Genomic DNA, 18,908 nt, shown 5'->3' on the forward strand with positions numbered 1-18,908 from the left:
CATTACCCAAATTTAATATTGATTGTGGTTAATTTGCAGTTAAAAGCTGCACTACATGTAATAGGAAATTATGTTGTATTTAAAAAACAAATCAAACAATCTGTATATAGTCTGTCCAACGACTCAGGGAAGATTTCGAAAGACGACATCCAAAAAATGACAGAAAGTTCAATTTGCCTGTGAATTAAAATGACAGACACAACTGTCGCTGTCAGGGATCCTCCCATTGGACAGACTATATGCATGTATGTAAAATAGGTGCTAATTATATTATAAAAAATGATCTTTTTTCTAATCTAATTAGGTAGAAGGAGTTTTTTTAATTGTAGATATTAATAATAAAGACAAATCAGTATGATAGTGCAATATTTATTTCTCAATCCAAAACTATTTTAAATATAATCATATTATTATTCTAGTTATTTGCTATATGTTAATTAAACATGTATATAATGTGGTAAACCAATGCCAATTATATTCCATAAAACTGGTTCTAATAAAATTAGGTGTTTAAATTGCTTAAAGCAGCGTAATACGAGAAAGACGAGCGAATAATCTGAAAAGTAAAAGAAACATTAAAATAATCAAACAATTTTATTAAAAAAACTCTTCCAGAAAGAAATTAATTTATTTTAATTATTTCTTTGGAAAACCGACAACTATGAAACTATGAACCCTTTCCGGACACAAACGGTACATTGTGAGACAGGAAATTGTAGAGAGAAACAAACCCTATAACATAGGATACAACATTTTAATGAACAGTGCTTTCCATAAAATCAATAAAATGAAAAATATACGAAATAATATACATGTACTGATTTCTTTCGAAAATCGACAACTACGAAACTATGAACCCTTCCCGGACACAAACGGCACATTGTGAAACCGGAAATTGTAGAGAGAAACAAGGCCTATAACATGTGATACAACATTTTAATGAACAGTGCTTTCCATAATATCAATATAATAAAAAATATACGAAATAATATACATGTACTGATTTCTTTCGAAAATCGACAACTACGAAACTATGAACCCTTCCCGGACACAAACGATACATTGTGAAACCCGAAATTGTAGAGAGAAACAAGGCCTATAACATGTGATACAACATTTTAATGAACAGTGCTTTCCATAATATCAATATAATGAAAAATATACGAAATAATATACATGTACTGATTTCTTTCGAAAATCGACAACTACGAAACTATGAACCCTTCCCGGACACAAACGGTACATTGTGAAAACGGAAATTGTAGAGAGAAACAAGGCCTATAACATAGGATACAACATTTTAATGAACAGTGCTTTCCATAATATCAATATAATGAAAAATATACGAAATAATATACATGTACTGATTTCTTTCGAAAATCGACAACTATGAAACTATGAACCCTTCCCGGACACAAACGGTACATTGTGAAACAGAAAATTGTAGAGAGAAACAAGCCCTATACATGGGCGTATATACGGGAGGGGTAATGGGTGTAATTACCCCTCCCAGAAAGAAATTAATTAATAAGATAAAATTTGGTATAAAATAAAATTGTTACAAAAAAGTTAATAATACAAATTAAAACAGAATATCCAAACCAATCCAAGTAGATTTTTTCCACAGTTACAATACCTTCCAGCAAAAATTTAATTCAAATTTAGTACTTTTTTGAATATTCACACTACCCCTCCCAGACTCAATCTCTAGATGCGCCACTGGATGGTTGCTAAGAAATGAAATGTCAGATTCAAAATCTAATAATATCAACGTGTAGAACAAGGAAAGTCGCAATGGGAATGTAAAATGTGTATTATCATTATCATAATATCTTTTTAAATAAAGTCAGAAAACAATAAAAACGAATTCGGAAAAATTCGGATTTACCAAAAAAAAAAATATCTTTGGAAATAACACCAAACACATAATGCTAGTCTTGCTAGTTACTATTTCAGTCTTTTTTGTTATAGAAAACGTACCTTTACAAATGTTACCACTGATACTTCAAAAAAGTTAGCTGCGTACAGCTTAAGCGGTTTTTGGGATCTCATTATAAAAAATGCCAGATCTTTTTTGAAATTGCTGTTGAAATCAAACCAGTTACTGGCATAAGCGGCCATAGAAATATCTTCACTCTGAAATAAAAATAGAAATTACAAAACTGATTTAGAGAGATATGATTATGGTAGATCAAAAGTTCCCATCTCTATCTAGTCAATTTTTTTTGTTTTCGGTACATTCGTGAATGTGAATTCATTTGTTCTTTATTTTGTTATGACTACGATGAGCCTTATGAATATAAGTATGTCCAACAAGAGCATCTATGACACTGATAGTTGTGCCTGTCATTTTAATATACAGGGTGGCGCCTCTCATACGCCGCGAAGGCTCCAAGGAGAACGACAGTTTGTATTGAAATGAAATTGTGTAAACATAAGTAGGTTAATTCAGAGCACTTTTTAAAAATATAGAGAGTTCTACAGGGTGTCCCCAAAAAAATTTACATATCAAAGTTGTGTTTTTTGTAATGGAACACCCTATATATTAATTAATTTTCGGATTCTGGGAGAAAAATAAAGGTGAGTTTTATAAGAGAAGTATATGACTAAAATGTAAGGTTTTTGACATATTTAACATTTTCTAGAAATAAAGAACAATTTTTAAATTACAATAAAAGCTACCTACCTAAATTGGAATTTACCCGATACAGCTTAATATGTAGTTAAATTAACTATTGTACTTTAAATCAAATTAAAATTTGATCCAAAAAGTTATACAGAGTGAGGCAAAATTAATATTGAATATTGGTCACCTTTAAAAGCATGTTACTTTTTTATTTCAAATAGAACACCCAGTATATTATTCCGATATTCAATGGAGAATTCATGTCTCTTCAAAATACTATTAAGATTACCTACCCTTGAAACAAAGATTTTTCTAGATATTTTCATTTACATCATTTGATCTGAGTAGATCATCTTTATTATTTGATAAAAATTAGGTGGCTGTGATATGTCTGACGTTACTTCAACGTAGCTGTCTAATTAGTCCAACTTTAACAACTACTTATCATTTTGTGTCAGTTAAAACAAAAAAATTTCTCATAAATTTGACGAAAATGCAAACTTATCCTACAGCAGAGAGAATTGATATGATTCTGTTAGTTGGCGAATGCAGTGTACATTCACCTATTAATAGAATACTTAAATGCTCCTGATTGTACCTAGTCTGTTTTTTTTTATGGAAAATGTTAAAGACAGTGTTTACAAAACTCGACCAACTATTGTCGACAACATGAGAGAAATTATTGGAGCTGCTTTTCGAGGTAAAACTCCACATATGCCTTTTAAAATGAAAAGATCCTTTTGAAAAGACAATCATTTTATGCAGTTAACAGGAAAGAAAGCATTTTAAGCATTTGATTTCATCTAGCTAATTTTTGTCACATAATTATAGGTTTATATCTAGTTTAAATTCTGTAATAATTAAAATATGTTTTAAATGTGTATCTTTTTATTACAGTTGAGTATTTACTCTACAATCTTGAATTTTTGTTAAAGTAACAAAGTATATCACAGCCACCTAGATTTTTTCAAATAATAAATATCTACTGACGCAAAATCATAATAATTTAAATATTTAGGAAAATCTTTGTCTGAGGGGTAGGCAACCTTAATAATATTTTGAAGATATATAAATTCCCCACTGAACACCGGAAAAATATAATAGGTGTTCTATTTAAAATAAAGGAATAACTTGCTTTTAAAAGTGACTAATGTTCCATATTAATTTTGTTCCACCCTGTATAACTTTTCGGGTCAAATTTCAATTTGGTTTAACATACAATGGTTACTGTAATTAAACATCGGGCTATACAAGGTCAACTAAAATTTAGTTAGCCTGTTATCGACATTTAAAATTTACTCTTCATTTTCATAAAATGTGAAATATGTCAAAATCCTTAGATTTTAGGTATATGCTTCTTTAATAAAACTCACCTTTATTTTTTTTCTAGAATCCTAAAATCAATTGATATATAGGGTGTTTCATTAGAAAAACACAACTTTGATGTGTAGGTAACTTTTTTTGGGAGACACCCTGTATAATTCTATATATTTTTATAAAATGCTTTCAGTTACCCTAAATATGCTGCCAAAATTTCATTTCGATATAAATTACCGTTCTCCTTTGGGCTTCCGCGACGTATGAGAGGCGCCACCCTGTATGCAGTACAAATCTTAGTTAAGTACTGCTCATAAAGACAAAAGAATATATCAGTTTTTCAATTGCCTTTGAAGTTTGTCCGTCTGACCAGTGAGTCAGAGAGGAATATCGTCAGAACTTGATTTTAAAAAGATTCTTTTAATTAATAATTTTATTCTATGCAGCTGCGTAACAGTTTTTATGTTTCATATCGACGTAATATCCTGTATCTATAAAAAAATATTTACATTCCAAACTGTTAAAACTTAATAATTAATTAATCTCTAACGGTTATGCCATCTAAGCAAAAATCTCGCTAATCAGTATCAAAAATTATTTTGAATTATTATATTTAATTACCAATATAGTAAAAAGCATTTCTTCCTCGGTAAAAAGTGGTCGTACGTTGGTAATTAACATTTAATACAGCTATAAAATTGACAAGATTATTTCAAAATATCTGGTTTATTAATTTGCTAAAATTGTCCAGTTTTTGTTCCGTTTGCTTCAAAACTAATTTTAATGGTGATATGAATTCGACTTTACAGTTTTTTGTCAGTAGCCTGATCGGCATAAAGTTTCATACTTTCATATCTGGACTGTGTTATTATTGTTTTTCTGCTGAGATTTCTAATTAAAATTCAATTCATAATAAATATAGGGTGTCATAAATCCATACCTAATAACTATTAGGATTAACGAAATACTCTATGAATTTAGTCAAGCATATTTTATGAATCAATAGATTGATTAATATATTTTTTTCCATAACAAGTGTTAAAATTGCCTTATATCTATCAAAAATAGTAGATAAAATAGTACTTTAACAGCAATGGTAGATTAAATGATACTTTAACAGCGAGGATAGGTTAAAAACTTTATTTCTTCTCGCACGTTTTTTAATTGCTTCCATTTTTGAAAATTTTTGTATTCCTTTTCATAAGTTATTCGGGATTTAAATGGCAGTAGTTTGGATATGGCGTTTGGCGCCTCAGCCTGAATATCTGTTGGTAATTTACTTATTTCGTTTTGAGCCATTTCTGGCTCCAATTCAATCAGCAATCGACACGAAAGAGAATTAAAAAATATTGACTCAAAACTGACAACTAAAGAGACAGCTTTATTTATTTGTCAAATTACATAGAAACCTTTGAATAAGAAGACTAAGGAAGGAGCATATCAAAAATCTTAGGTACACCGCGATGGGCCTCAAATATGGCCGACTTAAATTCCGGTTTATCAGTGTCATTCTAATTTTATTTAAAAAATGTAAAATTATGATGTAGGGTAGACGTGGGGTAGACTCAATAATTTGTTGTTTTATTTTACGTTGTGAATAAATGTTGGTAGTTATTAAAATTGTTATAAAAATATATAATTCTAATAAAAATAGATAAGTTATAATAAGTATTTATTAACACAAACATCCGATACGCTACTGAAGCAGGTAAGTCAAATTAACGTATATAAATTCTTTGACATCTAATCTTTGACAAGTAATAAATGAAAACTAAAATGCAAGAAAAATGTATAATTTAGTTAATTTAAGTGAATTTCATAAATGATCGGTTTACTACACGTATGTATATTATTTAGTCACTTACTAGCGAAAAGTTGTTCCATTATTTCACTCAATTTTTGCCGAGATCTACCGCACGCTACACAACAAACTATTTTAGAGTCTTTTTCGATAAATCGCGATAGTGTCACTGTTAATTTAAGTTCTGCCACAATTTCCATCTAGATTTACTATCTTTATACAACTAACAGTAGTAGATTAAATAATAAATAACAAAAAATAAGCTCCGTAAAGACTGACAAATATACAAAATTTCAAATCAAATTCAAATGTGTCAAATGAATCGTCAAACAGAACTGCCAAGGATCACCACCATAGAGTGCTTTTTCCGCCCACCATGCATGAATACCATAATGAATACATGGATAGCATTATGCTCCTTTCTTAGTCTTCTTATTCAAAGATAGAAACCAACGCCAACCCAGCACAATATTTTTTCTACTCGTACTAAATTCCTTGGAATAATAATTTCTGAATATTTTTTAAAACGTAACTTGCTATGGAAAAAAATATTGTTTTATACACGACGATAAAATTGCATTATCGTCTCCCGAAATTAATTCACTTGCGATTTCATCGCTCGTGAAGCATTTCTTTTCGGTCGACGATAAAATATAATTTTATCGTCTGTATAAAAAATAACCTAAAGTCTTAAAAATTAAAACGCTCTCTTCGGAGGATGAACTGCTGTTGTCAGAGGATGATAGGCAATACCCTGTCCTCCCTACAACAGGAAGGTCTCTATTAGGGTGAGCTAAGAAAACTAACCTATGGAATTTATATGTTAAATTGAACCTACTAACCGAGAAAAAAATATCCCCGAAAGGCCGAAAGGCAGGATTTTTGGCTCAATTTTAAAAGGTGTCGGTGAACATTCAAAGTTTTCCATTTAACTAACAGGTAAAAAAATCATTTTCTATTAAAAAAAAACTCCATAACTTTGAAACGGTTTACGATAAAAAATGTTTACATCTCGTATTTTTAAAGAGCACAAAATTTCCTAAAAAATCTATCTGAGAGTAATTATTATCTGAGAGTAGATAATCTAGTTTTTTTTGCTAAATATGAAAAGTTTTAATCAATAAACACTAAAACTGCATATTTTGATTTTTTTCACTTTTTAAAGCTTTCAAATATACGAATTATTGAATTGAAAAAAATTACTCTGATAGATTTTTTAGGAAATTTTATGCTCTACAAGAATCCGCGATGTAGTTTTTTTATCGTAAACCGTTTGAAAAGTTATGGTACTTTTAATGGAAAAAGATTTTTTTTGCATGTTATTTAAATGGAAAACTTTGAATGTTCACCAACACCTTTTAAAATTGATTCCTGCCTTCCGGCGATATTTTTTTCTCGGTTATTAGATCCATTTTAACCCATACATTCCATAGATTAGTTTTTTTGGCTCACGCTAGTCCCTATGTATGATGAGTTAATTGAAACTGTCTATGATGAGTTATAACTGAATGTAGGACACAATAGATCTTTAAGGTCGCGGTGATTAACCCCCCCTTAATTAATATATAAAATCCTTAAGTGACTGACTCACTGATTAATCACGATCCTGCTCAAACCACTCAACGTAAGAAGCTCAATTTTGGCATACAGGTTGATTCTAGAGTGTAGAGGTTCGATAAGAAGAGATTTTTTGAAATCCCAATTACAAGGGGGTGAAACCACCCCACAAATATTACAATATTTTTTATTTAAAAAACAGTCAAGTTTCCGAAAAAACGCTTAAACACGTATATTTTATTTTGTTTTTTACGTATTTTAAGAATTTTTAAAAATGTATACAGGGTGTTTCGAAAAATCTGGTCATTGATTAATCACGAACCTGCTTAAAGCGCTTGACGTAAAAAGCTGATTTTTGGAAAACGGATTGACTTTAGGGTGCAAAGGTTCGATAAGAAGGGATTTTTCGAAACTCGAATTCTAGGAGGGTGAAACCACCCCTCAAATATTAGAATATTTTTTATTTAAAAACCGGTTTTTCGGAAAAACTCTTAAGCACGTATATTTTATTTTGCTGTTTTACATACTTTAAGATTTTTAAAAAATTTATACAGGGTGTTTCATAAAATATGACCATTGCGTAATCACGATTCTGGTTAAACTGCTTGACGTTTAAAGCTGATTTTTGGCAAACGGTTTGACTGTAGGGTGTAGAGGTTGGATAAGAAGGGCTTTCTCGAATCTCAAATTCCAAGAGGGTGAAAACGCCCCTCAAATATTACAATATTTGTTATTTAAAAAATGGTTAGTCTTTCGAGAAAACGCTTAGGACACGCATAATTTATTTTGTTTTTTCACATATTTTGAAATTTTTTAAAAATTCATACAGGGTGTTTCAAAAAGTTGGGTAATTGATTAACCACGATGCTGCTTAAACTGTTTGACGTAAAAAGCTTATTTTTGGCAACGGATTTTTCGAAAGTCAAATTCCAACGAGATGAAACTACCCCTCAAATATTATCAAGTTATATAATAATATCGCCATATTGTTTTTTTTTCATGCTGACATAAATGTGAGAAAATTTTATCCAGTTTGTATGTTAATAAAAATTATTGCTTTGCTTTATCATCGCCATTACAAATGATTAATTCGACGCGAACGATGTCGCGGGTACACGCAAGTAATTAATAAATCCACTTACTTTAATCTACTTACTTTTCGTGTCATTTCTGTAGCGAACCAGCATGGAACCAATATCAGATTTCCAATGGCAAGTTGATAAAGAATTAAATAGAAAAACTCTACTGAGTTTGGTGTGCTCTGAAATAATTACACACATTATTATCGCATAAAAAACGTAAAAAATAAAACATACCAAGCTAAGTAGAAACAAATCCATGCACAAAGTCATCGTTCCAAAACATATTTGCCAGAAATAAATCGTCCCAAATAGTTTGTTCAGTGTTTCTAAAAGGCTAAAAATAGTAAGTCAAAAAGTAAGTCAAAAATATAAAAACAATTTAAATAACGTTATATTCAATTAGAAAAGAAAACTATTCAAAGAAGAAAACATTCGGCCAATGTTTACTACCAGTCATAACATATGCTTGCGAAACCTGGACACTTAAAACGGACATCATAAGGAAACTGCAGGTCGCACAACGCTCAATGGAACGAAATATGCTGGGAATAACCAAGAGAGACCGTAAAAGAATAGAGTGGATACGACAAAAGATCCAGGTAATAGATGATGTTATCCACAGAGTCAAATCCCTCAAATGGCGATGGGCAGGACACCTGGCAGGAAGAACGGACAACAGATGGACCACAAAAATTAAAACATAATACCCACAAGGAATTAAGAGACCTAGAAGAAGACCGAACCTGAGATAGGATTATGATATTAAGAAATTATAGTCTAAGAGCTGGCTACATAAAAAAACTTATCATCGTTACATTTCTAATTTTTCTTGTGAAGTATCCTTTTGTGTAGCCATTATGAAATAGTCAGTCATGTATGCCAGCGCGATCCCAGGGTTTAAAGCGGGGGCAGCCATAGAAATGGTGAAATTTTGAAACTCAGAAAATATTATAAGGTACACGAGTTATAATTGCGAAAATAGGTTTTATTTATTATTAAGAAACGTGGAAAATTGTTGGCAGACATTTTTCTCGTCGCTAAAATGCCGGCAGACAACGCGAAAGAGGCATGAAGATTTTTCCAGAGGCCATAATTAAAAAAAATGGCATACCTACATGCATGTCGATTGGTGAAATGTTATATTTATTTATTTTAGAAGCAAAAATACAAAACGGTAGACAAAAAGATCGTGGCTAAATCAGCGACAGACAGGTATCAAAAGCACGATATTACTCTAGCGCTTTCAGGGAACGCTCCATCCATTTCAGTACAGATAAATCATGTATTTGTTACGGTTGTCCGGTTAATGTCGACATTAACATGTTAATGTTTGGGTTAGGTTATGTTTTTGGTTGTTTTCTTGTGTGTTATTTTTGAGATTAACCGGGTAATGTCGACATTAACCGGACATCGGACCTTAACCGTAACATATACAATTATATTATAAATATATTTTTTTATTATTTCAAAAACAGATATCATACATTTACTATTCTGTCTCACTATTTGTATCTGACTCATTGTACTGCAGATTCTTGCTCTCGCAAACGAGTCTTCCTCTAAGTCGATATCTGCACTGTAAAATTTTTGTAGACAGGTATTATGTTGCATTTGATAACGCCGCGAGCGTTTCCTGAAAACGCTTATACAGGGTGAGTCTTAAATAAGTGCAAATGCTTTTAGGGTGATTCTTTTGACCCCTGGAACACATCTATGAGTTTTTTTCGCAAAAAAATGTTGCAAATCGTGAATTTTTTTATTTTCCTGTATATTTTTGAAAACTCTTTAGAACTGCCTGTTTATCGCAAATTTACCCACGGTATAATTATTTCTTAACCTACCATGCTTACGGCTTTACTCGGCTTTACGTTACGACACTAAAAGAATGGATGTAAATACAGAAAAAAAAACAGGCGGTTTACAAAATTATTTAAAAATAAATCAATTTATTTTTAGATTTTCAAACTTGAATTACTGAGTTATTTTGGACTTATTTGGAAAACGGCAAAGAGCCGTATAAATAATGCCGTATAATAAAAATATGTTTCTTTTATCGAGATCTACAAGCTCCGAAAATATTTGCACTTTCAAGAGTCATCCAGTAGAGAGTAATATCGCACGTTTTATAACGGTCTACCGCTGATTGAGCCACGATTTTTTTGCATTCCCTTTACCATACGGCTTTTTAAATAAATAAACATGACATTGCACTAATCGGCATGCATGTAGGTATGATGACGATGATTTCTTTGTCAAAATTTCATGCCTCTTTCGCGTTGTCTGTCGGTATTTTAGCCACGGGAAAAATGTCGGCCAACAATTTTCCACATTTCTTAATAATAAATAAAAGCAAATATTTGACAATTATAACTCATGTAACTTATAATATTTTTAGTGTCAAAATTTCACCCTGTCGATTGGCCGCCCCCGCTTTAAGCCCCGGGATTGCGCTGGCAGACATGACTATTTCATAATGGCTACACAAAAGGATACTTCACAAGAATAATTAGCCATGTAACGATGATAAGGTTTTTTTCTGTAGCCAGCTCTCCGTCTATTAGCAGGAATAACTTGGGCCTGCATAGCCAACAATAGATAACAATGGACCCAACTCCAAATAGAGTATCTAAAAACAAGGGAGGTTACACCATAATTGGAAATGGTTGAATAAGCTGAAAATGATGATGATGATGATGATGATATTCAATTAAGCCTTTACAAAAAAAATGACTCAAAATAAAATGATGTCAACGACATTTATACTTTGTCTTGAAATTGACTTAAGATTTAAATCATTTTGATTTTAGAAATGACTTAAGACTTTTTATGTCTTTTTAAAACTGACTTGTTGCAGCTCTGCCCTGTATGGACCTTTTCTTTTTTCTTCCAAGTTTTTTTTTCATCTCGTATTTTGTTCTTCGTGGGAAATACATACAGAATTAATCACAATTCTATAGTAAACCTATTTAAGTCAAATTTATGCAATAGACAAAGCGCTGTTCGTTTCCATCGTGCAACTATTTATATAATGAATATGTATTATTGTTGCAGAAAATCGCCAAGATTTCGGATTGTGCAAATCAGAAACATGTCAAAGTGAAACCGTTTTCCTTTAAACAGATTTTAAAGGAAACCCTAAAATTAAATCTGTTATATTTTCGAACTTAATAAATTATACGTTCACCGTAAAATTTGATTTCTTAATATTAATTACTCGTAGATTTTAGCAATATCACTCCCTGCAATTATACAAACTTGTTAATTATTAATGATATTTAAAAAAAATTACTAAATATTTAGAAATCTTAATGCGATACATTTGTTTAAGTTTTCTGACATATAATTCTTCCTAAACTATAATAAGACAACCACGAGATAAGGTTATCTAGTTGAGGTTGAAATACGAAGATGCGACAGATGAACTTATAGTCTAAGAGCTGGCTACATAAAAAACCTTATCATCGTTACATGGCTAATTTTTTGTATGAAGTATTTTTTTGTGTAGCTATTATGAAATAGTCATGTCCGCCAGCGCGATCCCGGGGCTTAAAGCGGGGGCGGCCAATCGAAAGGGTGAAATTTTGACACTAAAAATATTATAAGGTACTCGAGTTATAATTGCGAAAATACCTTTTTTATTATTAAGGAACGTGGAAAATTGTTGGCAGACATTTTTCTAGTCGCTAAAATGCCGACAGACAACGCGAAAGAGACATGAAATTTTAAAAATTGTTAAAAAATGAAATTTGAAGAATGAAAAAAATTATGGTATACATGCATGATGATTGGTGGAATGTCAGATTTATTTATTTTAAAAGCCGTTTGAAAAGGGGCAGACAAAAAGTGGCTAAATCAGCTGCTGACAGTTATTAAAAGCGCGATATTACTCTAGCGCTTTCAGGGAACGCTCGCTACCTCATCCATTTAAGTATAGATAAATCATGTATACGATTATATTATAAATATATTTTTTTATTATTTCAAAACAGATATCATATATTTACTATTCTGTCTCATCTATTTGTATCTGACTCATCGTACTGCAGATCCCCGCTCTCACAAACGAGCCTTCCTCTGAGTCGATATCTGCACCGTAAAATTTTTGTTTCAATTGATAACGCGGCAAGCGTTTCCTGAAAACGCTTATACAGGGTGAGTGTTAAATAAGTGAAAATTAGGGCATTCAATCCCGGGATCCCGGGATCCCGGACATTTTTTCAATCCCGAAATCACGGGATTGTCTTTTCTTTAATCCCGGGATTTTCGGGATTCATCATTACATTTTTTCCTTAATTTAAATCGTACACAAGTCTTTCATGATAGTACAATATGCGCTTATAAACAACCCTGAATGTTTGATCAAGTTTGAAGATGATGAAGATCTAGTTTGAGTGATAATACTCTTGATCGGCTTGTTTTTTTTAAGAATTTTTTTCAAAAACCAAAAAAACCAAGTTTAGATCCTCATCTTTGTTACTGGATAAGTTGTTATTTTAGTATCTCTTAGTAATCCTGTGTTATGCTGTATTCGATTGGTTATGTAAATTAAATAAAAAATGTATATTTTAGTTTCTTTTATGTTTTTATTTTTTGTTAAATAAACTTATATGTTATGTTGTTTTGTAATGGGGATGACGTTTAATTTATGTTTTTTTTGTTCAATAAAATTTTGTAAAGAAAGAAAATATAATATAATTCCAACGTAATTAATTTTTTCGTGAATCCCGGGACCAATCCCGGGATCCCGGGATCGAAAAATTATAATCCCGAAATCCCGGGATTGAAAATTTCTTTCGGGATTGAATGCCCTAGTGAAAATACTTTTAAAGGTGACATATTTCGACCCCCGGAACACGTCTATGAGTTATTTTTTCGCAAAAAAAGATGTAGAAAATCGTGCCTTTTTTTAAATTTTCCTGTATATTTTAGAAAACTTTTTAGAACTGCCTGTTCACCGCAAATTTCCCACAGTATAATTATTTCTTAACCTACCATGCTTACGGCTTTACTCTATGGCTACGACACTAAATGAATGGATGCAAATACAGAAAAAATACACATCAATCAAAAAATTGAGAAAAAAAAACAGGTGGCTCACAAAATTATTTAAAAATAAATCAATTTCTTTTTAAATTTTCAAACTTGAATAACTCGGTTATTTTGGACTTATTTGGAAAACGGTAAAAAGAAAATATGTTTCTTTTATCGAGATCTACCAGTTCTAAAAATATTTGCACTTATTCAAGATTTACCCTGTAGAGTAATATCGCGCTTATATATATATACTTCACACAAAAAATTAGCCATGTAACGATGATAAGGTTTTTTATGTAGCCAGCTCTCCGTCTATTAAGAGTCTATTACGCTGTACTGCTTGGGTCGCTATCAGGGGTCGAGTAAAGCGGGTGTGTGGCCAAAGGAAATATATATTATATTTCAGAAATCTGCCTAAGGCTTAGCCCGATCCTGTCGTGTTAAGCCACATCCAAAATTCCAAACAAACGTGCTTAAAGTAAGGCTTGATCCTTATCTATGGGCTTGATTAAGCTTTGCAGAGCTTCAGCATTTGCCATAACATAGCGAGCATTGTTACAAAACCATATAAATTATATATCACTGTAATCACAAAACTTCCATCCATTTCCGTATTATAACGGAATTTTAAATTATGTCTTTATTTTCGAGAAAATTTGGTTCAAACATAAGGTTTGTTGAATATCGTCGTTGGAAACATAGGGAATCCCATGCAAATTTTGCTCAAATATTGGCTCAACTGTTCAAATATTGGGTCCCCTATTCATTTTACAGCGAAGCCGTAAATAGATGTTTTAAAGGTTTATATATGGTAAATACACATGCCAAATTTCAACAATTTTGGACCAGCTAATTTTGCGTAATTTAAAAAAGACTGCAACTATTTTTAAATTAAAACCGTAACAGGTAACAATCAAACACCAGTCAATAGCCAGGTAGGTTTACAAACTATGAGTTTGTTATTGTCAAAAGTGCCTAATTTAATTTTTAATATTCAGGAGAAATTAACCGAAACATGCAACTTATAATAGTGTTGGGGCGGACCCGTGTGGACTCGACCTAACCTAACTATATGTCCCGCCCTCAGATGACCTTAACATCGCATTAAAGAATAGACACCGTAATGATTCATTCGTTCGAGAAGAATCGAGTCCCACTGGAATGGACTAGTACATACGAGAACATTCGAAAACCTTCTCTACGCACCTAACGATCTATGGACTATTCTAGAGTTCTTAACCTGTCGGTATAAAAGCCGGCGGCTGTGGCCTACAGGGGCCAGTTATAAATAAACAGTACAGTTGACGCGCTAAAGTTCAAAATAAATTCTTAGTTATAAATCGTTTGTAAATAGTTCTATAAGTCTTTTATCGTTATTGTTTTTGTTAATTAGTGTTAAATAAATAGTGTTTAAATAAATTGTGACTTTCTATCCACACGGAACCGACGAAAAACGTAACAATAGAATAGATATATAAAACTTATCAACCTCTAGAATAGCCTATTATGCCCTTTTTGAGTTCTCTTCGTTATGCCCTTCCATTCTGGGACACTTGCTACGCAACAAAATTTGATCGTATTTTCAGACTTCAAAAGAGAGCAGTTCGATATTTATTGGAACTGAACAGTAGAACTCACTGCCAAAATTTCTTTAAACATTTCAAAATAGTGACTCTTCCTTCCTTGTTCATTTTTGAATCCGTTTGCTTAATCCGCAAGCACATATCTGTAATTCCCGAAAGGCCATCTCACAACTATCCACTTAGGAATGCGGAGCACGATCTTTATCTGCCACCCCGAGTTCAGAGCTAGTTAAAGGCTCAATAATGTACAATGCCAAAAAAATGTACAATCATCTGCCTTTGAATATCAAGTCGCTTTCATTCTTTCCCGCATTTCGCAAAGCTCTGAAATCATACTTACTGGAGAGAGCCCTATATGCGGTAAACGACTTTTATGTTGATGTTTAATCATGAACAATTTTGAATTTTAAAATTTAGATCATCTCACACACTGGTCAAAGGTCAAGTATTTAATATTTTATAACTCTTAAAATCATAACGATTTACTGCTGAGTGTTCTGCAATTGTCCATGTATGTTCTTTTTGTAATTTTAATGACTTACATTTTTTTCATTTGTATGATTTGTATTGTGTATTTTTTGTTTGTATATTTTTTTGTGCTTTTGTTTGTTTTGTAAGTGCTTTGTCGATGAAGCTGTTTTGGCTTTGTGTACAATAAAGCGTTGTTTGTTTTGTTGTTGTTTGTAAACTATTACTTGCATACTACCATTTTATCATGCTCATTTTTTCTTTGTGTGTATAACAATAAATTATTACTAGTACTGAATATTAAAATTTTATTAAAATTAAGTTACATTTGGAAATGACGCTGACACCTTAACTTATGTCGGTTTTTGACGGGTGTTTGATTGTTACCTATTCAGTTTAAAAAATCGATTCAGTTTTTGTCAAATTACGCAAAATTGGCTTTTCCAAAATTGATATGCGTGTTTACCAAACGTATAGAGCTTAAAAAAAATCTGTTTACGATTTCGCTATAAAATCAATAGGGGTGCCAATATCTAGACAGTTCAAAATTTGCATGGAATTTCCAACTACGATGCAACACCCGGTATTTGATTATTTACTTACTTCAATATTAACGTATGATGCTGGACACATTTGATAAAATAAGGCCTGTTCTTCTCATCGGAAAATGTACCAACCTTCCCAAGCCTAAGGCAAAGTACTTCACATTGCAATCCTACAAAAGTAGCCATAGCTGTTAACAAAACATCGCAGTACATATTCAACCCTCCAATAAGCATCACACAAACAAACTGATGAAAATATACCATCTCATAAGTACCATGCTGCAATACGTCAAACGGATACCAAGCATTAAACGGAAATTGACGTTCTTTGTCAAAAATCGGGTATAAACCCGACCCTACGATGCCCGTACCTACAATAAATATCATCACAAACTTTCTTTTCTGAAAATTGTCCAAAACTTTTACAACTAAATTATGTTCTTCTTGGTTTTCAGGCTGAAATAATTCTTCATTTAAATAATCAAAAAGTGAGTAAAAATACTTTAAATTAGATAAAAGCAAGTAGGATTTTATAGGAGCCATGAAGCATATAGGCTTGATGTAGGTCAGTCCAAAATCAGCCATGCTTCTCGTGCTGATGATCCAGTCCAAAATCAGCACTGAGCTGATCAGAAAATAATTCGTGTTTATCAAGATAGTGTAGCATTTTTGGGACAAAGATTTTGATTGTTTCAACCAGATTCCTACTAGTTTCAGTCTGTCAAAGTCAATCTTGAAAAAATTTCGGTAATCGTAGGATGGTGGCATCTTTAGATGGCAAGGGTTTGAAGTGAAATAAATTAACAATATTCTTTGTTAGGTGGCATATATTAGTGTGAATATTAATAAATAATTTACTATTTCATGGGTCTGTTAAATAATTCGGGTGCTGTAGGTTATTTTAAATGGTGGTTGCAGTAGTTATAAAGTTTCGTATATTAAATTGTTTTGTGAATTATAAATGATCGATACTAGACTACCATCGAGAGTTTCATAAGAAAAATCTTAATCATATCCTTATGTAGAGGCTGATTAATAATTTAAAAAATATATTAGTGATGTTTAAAAGTATCGATATCTCAAAAAATATCGATAGTTGAAAATTGAGATATTTTTTCAACCTTTATTTGCAGATTTTTTTGCAAAGATATATTCAATAAAGACGAAATTCCCTACAATGCCCTTACTGACAATAAATATCATAACACAAACTCTCTTTCTTTTCTGAAAATTGTCCAAAACTTTCACAACTAAATTATGTTCTTCTTAGTTTTCAGGTTGAAATAATTCTTCTTTTAAATAGTCAAAAAGTGAGTAAAAATACTTCAAATTTGATAAAAGTAAGTAGGATTTTATAGGAGCCATGAAGCATATAGGCTCGATGTAGGTCATTCCAAAATCAGCCATGCTTCTCGTGTTGATGATTCTGTCCAAAATCAGCACTAAGCTGATCAGAAAATAATTCGTGTTTATCAAGATAGTGTAGCATTTTTGGGATAAAGATTTTGATTGTTCTAACCAGATTCCTACGAGTTTCAGTCTGTCAAAGTCAATCTTGAAGAAATTTCGATAATCGTAGGATGGTGACATCTTTAGATGGCAAGAGTTCGAAGTGAAATAAATTCTTTGTTAGGTGGCATATATTAGTGTGAATATTAATAAATAATTTACTACATAATGGGTCTGTTAAATAATTCAGGTGATGTAGATTATATTAAATAGTGGTTGCAGTAGTTATAAAGTTTCGTATATTAAATTGTTTGGGGAATTATAAATGATCGATACTAGACTATCATTGATAGTTTCAAAAGAAAAATCTTAATCATACCCTTATGTAGAAGCTGATTCATTATTTTAAAAAATATGTTAGTGATGTTTAAAAAGATCGATATTTTAAAAAAATATCGATTGTTGGAAATTGAGGTATATTTTCAATCTTTTTTTGCAAAGATATATTAACTTTACAAGGGTTTGCGTAGATAATAAATAATAATAAGTCCCCTTACAGATTAGCCTTAGCAGCAAAAAGGAGAGTTATCTTAAAATACTTTGAGTTTAAATTATGTAAACATTTTTCGTTAAAGAAAATACAGGGTACAATGCTAAGACAAGGAAATACAATATACATTTATCGCTTTATTGTATTAATTTTCAAAGTTTACTACTTCCTAATAAGAAATTTCCTTTTGTTCTTAGCACATAAATCATTAAACACACATGCACTTATATCTATCTACTCTTGACACTGAAAAGATTTACAGCTAAGCCATAACACGTTCATAATAATGTGAACGAACTCTCTACCATTTTTAATTCCTTCTTTAATTTACACCTTACTTAAATAAAAATTAACAATTTGACAATTTGCGTAATAGAATAATACATTTAGTTAATCTTTTGGCAATTAACGCTTTTTTTCAAATTGTTTAGGGTAATGTTCAAAGAAAAATCTACCGATATTACTCTTTACTTATGGTAAATATTTATACAAAAGCAGTCCAAAAATAATACGCAACAAAATAGAATAAATGGTAAGGTCTAACCAACTAAACATAGCGTTTTACCTATACAGTTTGTGCCAAATTGAACGCTTTTAGAGAGAAACACCCCTTTCTATAGGAGGTAGATGAAAACAAAAACTAATATCTTTTACCACTTTTTATGATTCTGTATATTTTTTTCTATACAAAGATATATACGAAATAGAGAAATCAGAAACATAATTATTCTTTTTAGTTCAAAAGGAAATAATTTAAGAATAAAAACTTTTTATGCCATTTATGCTTGGGTAGACTAATTATCTCTTTTTTCTTCAAACAATATCCTGTGTAAAACAGGTGAGGCCTTGATCAAATCAAGCATTAAAATCAACTTAAACGCGGTTAATAAAAAAAT

The 18,908-nt window shown here is 31.4% G+C and overlaps 1 protein-coding gene across 1 annotated transcript in view; it reads right to left on the reverse strand.

The window, feature by feature from the left end:
- Window positions 1–378: 378 nt before the first annotated feature.
- LOC115886196 (odorant receptor 30a-like) overlaps window positions 379–18,908 on the reverse strand; it is a 34,299-nt gene continuing 15,769 nt past the window's right edge. The window contains exons 3-7 of the mRNA XM_030905285.1: window positions 16,072–16,384; window positions 8,618–8,717; window positions 8,458–8,562; window positions 1,981–2,136; window positions 379–556 (exon numbers count right to left, since the gene is read on the reverse strand). Coding sequence (XP_030761145.1) covers window positions 503–556; window positions 1,981–2,136; window positions 8,458–8,562; window positions 8,618–8,717; window positions 16,072–16,384 — 728 coding nt within the window. The 3' untranslated portion in view covers window positions 379–502. The remainder of the gene's footprint in view (window positions 557–1,980; window positions 2,137–8,457; window positions 8,563–8,617; window positions 8,718–16,071; window positions 16,385–18,908) is intronic.

Source organism: Sitophilus oryzae, unplaced genomic scaffold, assembly GCF_002938485.1.
Source record: "Sitophilus oryzae breed Bouriz unplaced genomic scaffold, Soryzae_2.0 scaffold_471_pilon_pilon, whole genome shotgun sequence".
In the NCBI taxonomy this organism is placed as follows: Eukaryota; Metazoa; Arthropoda; class Insecta; order Coleoptera; family Curculionidae; genus Sitophilus; species Sitophilus oryzae.